This window comes from Triticum aestivum, chromosome 6B (assembly GCF_018294505.1).
Source record: "Triticum aestivum cultivar Chinese Spring chromosome 6B, IWGSC CS RefSeq v2.1, whole genome shotgun sequence".
NCBI classification, from domain to species: domain Eukaryota; kingdom Viridiplantae; phylum Streptophyta; class Magnoliopsida; order Poales; family Poaceae; genus Triticum; species Triticum aestivum.
Window position 1 is genome coordinate 626,488,860 of NC_057810.1, and position 3,418 is coordinate 626,492,277.

General features: G+C 56.1%; 1 protein-coding gene across 1 annotated transcript; it reads right to left on the reverse strand.

Moving 5' to 3' along the window:
- Positions 1-1,190: 1,190 nt before the first annotated feature.
- LOC123134601 (receptor-like protein kinase ANXUR2) lies at positions 1,191-2,396 on the reverse strand. Its single transcript, XM_044553821.1, has one exon. It carries the CDS (start codon positions 2,343-2,345, stop codon positions 1,398-1,400), a length of 948 nt encoding a protein of 315 aa, XP_044409756.1. The 5' UTR covers positions 2,346-2,396; the 3' UTR covers positions 1,191-1,397.
- Positions 2,397-3,418: the final 1,022 nt, after the last annotated feature.

The following is a 3,418-nucleotide window of genomic DNA, read 5'->3' on the forward strand; positions in this document are numbered from 1 at the left end:
GAGCATCTCTAGTAGACCCCTTATATCGTGCCGAACTGCAAAATAACTGCCAGTTTACAGTTTTGCACGAAAAAGTGGCCCGAACAGATACCGTATCGGACCGCGGCCTTTAAATTTTTTTGTGGGGCGCGGCAAATTCTCCCCATCAACCTTCAGAAACACGGGGTGGGAGGCCGACCCGAGGGTGACCCCTATAGCTAGCGAGATTTGGCGGGAGGGACATCTCCACGTGGCAGTTCCCGCTCTCCCTTCCCTCTGTCGCCATTGATCTTCCTCCACTTGCTTCAGACCACCTTCCGCGGCACTGTACCGCCACCATGGACGCCTCCCAGTCGTCGCCCATCACCGTAGAAGTCATGGACGCGCCAACCCCTCAAGCAGATCTCGTCGCCAGCTGTGTCGCGCCCGTCGCCGTTCAAGCCTCCACCGCCCATCCCCGCAAGCGCTAGGGCAACTTCGTCGTCCAGACCGTCGCTCCCGCAGCCGTCGCCGCCATTGCGAATCCGGTCCAGGCCGTCCCCATCCCGCTAGTGAAGATGCACAAGGTGGCGGGGGTGAAACTGAAGGCGGCCAAAAAAGGTACCGTGAGAACTGCGCCACCACCTCCTCCGGTCGCCACCGCACGAGCTTCCCCAAGGACGCCCGCCGCTGCCGCTGCCGCTGTCGCCGCGGCCGCCGAGGTGTCCGACATAATGGGCGCAAGGTATGAAACTTTGATTTTCTTTTAGTTGTTTTCACTTTTCGCCATTGTGATTGTTCTTGACTTGTGAAGCAAAATTATAGCGCAGGTTTGCATGATGTGACTGCCGAGTTTGTGCACATGTTGAACGACAACGCCGTCGACATTGATCAAGCCTTGATCGATGGATTTTGTATGAGTTCTTTTGGGTCATGGATGAAAACTAATTTCCGTGCAAACTATGTTTGATTGTTCGAATGTGTAGCCATTTATCGAAATTGCGGTCAAATTGTCTAATTTGTTTTTTCTGATTGAGGGCTGGCGTGGGCTGCAAAATATTCTGTTTTACTGTTCGACCTTGCAGGGTCTGTTCGGTCGCAACCCGTGCCAGTCCTCAAAACACGGTTTCCGTGGCCCATATACTCACTTTAAAGGTCCGCGCGATAGGGGTCTGCTAGAGATGCTCTTAGGGCTGAAAAAGTTCATGGCATTGCTCAAAAAAGTTCATGTGTTGTGCTGCTACATCTTTTCCTTTTTCTTTCATATGCATCATCTTTAACCCAAAAACCTGAACCATCGCACTGCAATGATTTACAATTTTCATCTGAGAGCTCTTCTAGGCGTGAACTATGGTGGGCACACCTAGCTGTGCTGCTATAGCACCAAAACCACGACACGACGAACATTTGATTTTGTTGTACACCAATACGGCTCCTTGTCACGTCCTCTTGTGATTAATCAGCTGCAGCTGCATCGACAACTCTAGGTTCCATAGCACGTCGCCCATGGCCGGCCGCTCCGTGCCTTCGTGCGCAAGACACTCCACGGCCGTCTCAGCGAACTTCTCAAGGCATTCCGGCGCGACCTGGTCCTTGATCACCGCGTCGACGGCGTCCGGCAGGGTGCCGTTCCGGTGGCATTCCAGCCCGTGTTCGGCGAGGCCGACGGCCTGGTCCCCTGGCGGCAGCGCCGGCCGCGCCATGAGCGCCTCGAAGAGCACGACGCCTAAGGAGTAGACGTCGGACTTCATCGTGGCGTGCTTGGAGTTGGAGAGGCCGAAGTCCGAGAGCTTGGCGACCCAGTTCTCGTCGAGGAGGACGGTGGTGGCCTTGACGTCGCCGTGGACGACGCCGCCGGCGTGCAGGCAGTGCAGGCCCCGCGCGGCGCCCATGCACGCGTCGAGGCGGCGCCACCACGGCATCACCGGCTTGCCGCTTTCGCCGCGCAGGTGCTCCCGCAGCGTGCCGCGCGGCATGTACCGGTACACGAGGATGGTCTCCTCCCTGTCCGAGCAGAAGCCGAGGAGCGGGATGAGGTGCCGGTGTCGCAGGTTGGACAGCGCCTCGATCTCCGCCCGGAACTCGCGCGCGCTCCGGCCCGGCGACGGGTCCGCCCGCTTGATGGCCACCGCGGTGCCGCCGTCCACGACGCCGCGGAACACCTTCCCCCGCCTGCCCACGCCGACCACCAGCGCCTCGCTGAAGTTCCGGGTCGCCGCCTTGATCTCGGACAGCGAGAAGGAGCGGTGCTCCGGCAGCCACTCGCCGTTGCTAGTCTCCCCCATTTTCTTCTTCTTAATCCTCTTTTTGACGCACAGGTATGTCGCCTTCGCCGCGCAACCGATGGCCGCGGCGGCGCCGCCCATGACCGCCACCAACACGTGCATCGGACGTACGTCGGTGCAGCAGTGCAGTGCAGAGGGAGATCTGTGGTCAGTTAGTCTTAGGCAGAGAGGAGCGATCGAGTTGAAGAGACGAGCGCGCCGAGCGCAGGTGTTGGGGAGCGTTTGGCGGCTGGGTACCAAGTCCTGTGCATCTGCATGGGCGAATCAGTCTGCCATTGACACGGGGTGCAGCCGTGCGAGCAGGTGGGCCACGCGTGCGCGAGGCGAGACCGATCGCGCCATCGCGGGAGACTTGAAGGAAATCTCCGGCACACCTGGCCTGTCCGTGACGGCCAAAAGTTCCTACGCTCAGCCATCTTTGGTTACTCGCAGCATTTTTGTGTTCTCTGCGAGCCTGATGGAGCCTAGCCTAGCCTAGCCTAGCCTAGCCGAGGAAAGGGATAACTATATTTTTCGTCCTGCCTCTGTGCCTTAGTTCGGTTACACCCTTTGTTAAGAGGATTGAAGGGGATTTTGGGGGGTTTTGACTTGTAGGGGATTAAATTCACCCCAATACCAGCCAAAACCTCTTCACAACCCTGTCAACCGAACACGACCTGAGGGAGTTTAGAAATCGTCTCTTCACTTCGAAACCACCAAAACCCAGTCACAAACCTGTGAACCAAACTGTGATTGGATGGTTAGGAGGACAGTGGTATTTTTGACGCATCGGGGTTTAAATCCTGATGCTGGATGTTGTATATATGGGCACGGCAGGCTGGGTCTTCTTCTTCATCATCGATGTTGTGTATGCTTTCAAGCCCATGGCAAACTCGGCCAATTCAAGCCATGAACTGCTGGAGAGGACTCTTGATTTACTAGTGCAAAAGAAGAGGAATGTGCTGCAGGTTGTGTACCGATGTGTTTCATCACATCAGTTGTGTATGCTTTCCTATCGCATATGTGGGTAATTGAGTGCTAGTTTGTAGACAAGTCGATGAGAACTTGAATTGCTGTGTAATCTGACAAGTCGATGTAACTTGAATTGCTAATCTCTTGCATAGCACAAGAGGTAAGTCACTATGTGCACACAGAATTTTTTAGCTGCAATCACGTCCGTTTCTTCAGAGCCACGC